This window comes from Galeopterus variegatus, unplaced genomic scaffold (genome assembly GCF_000696425.1).
Source record: "Galeopterus variegatus unplaced genomic scaffold, G_variegatus-3.0.2 Scaffold326, whole genome shotgun sequence".
NCBI lineage: Eukaryota > Metazoa > Chordata > Mammalia > Dermoptera > Cynocephalidae > Galeopterus > Galeopterus variegatus.
The window spans coordinates 316,676-317,899 of NW_007726437.1; the positions used below are offsets into that span (position 1 = coordinate 316,676).

The window sequence follows — 1,224 nt, forward strand, 5'->3', positions numbered from 1 at the left end:
AAAAAAAAAAAAACCTTCCAAGATTACTGGTTCTTTCTACTGCACTGTGGTTGCCTTTTCCAAAAGGGTTCACTGAGCTCCCATAGCAACATCTCCAAAGGGCACTGTTGATGAGGTGATATTTTCAGGGGTTCTTCCATTTCTTAGGTCACTGGCAGGTACAGGAAAGCCTTTATTTAACCCTTATGTTCTTTCTTTCCTTTGAACAGGACCAGTGCTTGAGTTTTTTGGTCTTTGTCTTTCCTTATCATGCTTCAGGGGTCTTGTCACTTGTCAGCTGTTCCCTGTCAGTCAGATCATCCTGGGGAGGTCTTGCTCTGTCAAAGAATCCACACTATGAAAAAGAAAAACAGATTAGAAAATCAAGTCATTTTGTGAACTTGCAAAACACCTCAATCAAAATTTTGTATATTTAAATATATAATCATTTAAATATATAATACATGGTCATTTAATATATAATATTTACATAATTAATAATAATTAATAATTAATAAACAATAACAAATATATGATATAATAATATTTGTAAATAATCAATAATATATAAATAATAACATAAATATAATAATTAATAATAATTTAAATAATTTAAATAGATTAATATAATCTTTAAGTATATAATCATTCACTTAACATATTTCCTAAGGAATTTGGAGCTTTGCTAATATAATCTCCCCAATTCTTCAAATAAGGAGGCGAAAGTAGCGTGTTTGTTATCTGTAGAGAGGAATTGATAGCAGAGGGCAAGGTAACCAGGAGGGGAGAGTGTGTGTCCCTCCTCCTGCCATGGACTAGTAAGAATGTCCCTGTTTTATGCCAACTACTTAGGAACCTTGGAGATTTTCCTGGGATTACAGCAACGTGTCCCAAGCATTCCATCTCTGTTTTTCTGCATGTTTGCTGGAGCCAACAGCAGTGCTAACTGCCAACCAAAAAAAGGCACATTGTCTCCTGAAGTGTACCTTGGGATGAATTATAGGAAGAAGTGAGGAGATGGCTGCATATCCCTCTGCACATAATGGAATACGTAGTGTACAGAGGAAGATTGGATTTGTTATTTATTTCAACACAAGAGCTAGGCAGGCACAGATAACTCAGTGACTTTCCAAAGATTCATCAGCAACTCAGGGAAGAAGTCATTCTAGAATCTTCCTCCTCCTGAATTTCAAATGAGCATTTTGCTGAGGAGCATGTATCTTTTCCTAGAAACCTGGAACCTCA

At 35.5% G+C, this 1,224-nt stretch overlaps 1 protein-coding gene across 1 annotated transcript in view; it reads right to left on the reverse strand.

The window, feature by feature from the left end:
- Positions 1-13: 13 nt before the first annotated feature.
- The window catches only part of ITGA8 (integrin, alpha 8), a gene marked incomplete at its 5' end in the record, with an annotated part of 186,133 nt that continues 184,922 nt past the window's right edge, over positions 14-1,224 (reverse strand). The window contains one exon of the mRNA XM_008567535.1: positions 14-334. Coding sequence (XP_008565757.1) covers positions 248-334 — 87 coding nt within the window. The remainder of the gene's footprint in view (positions 335-1,224) is intronic.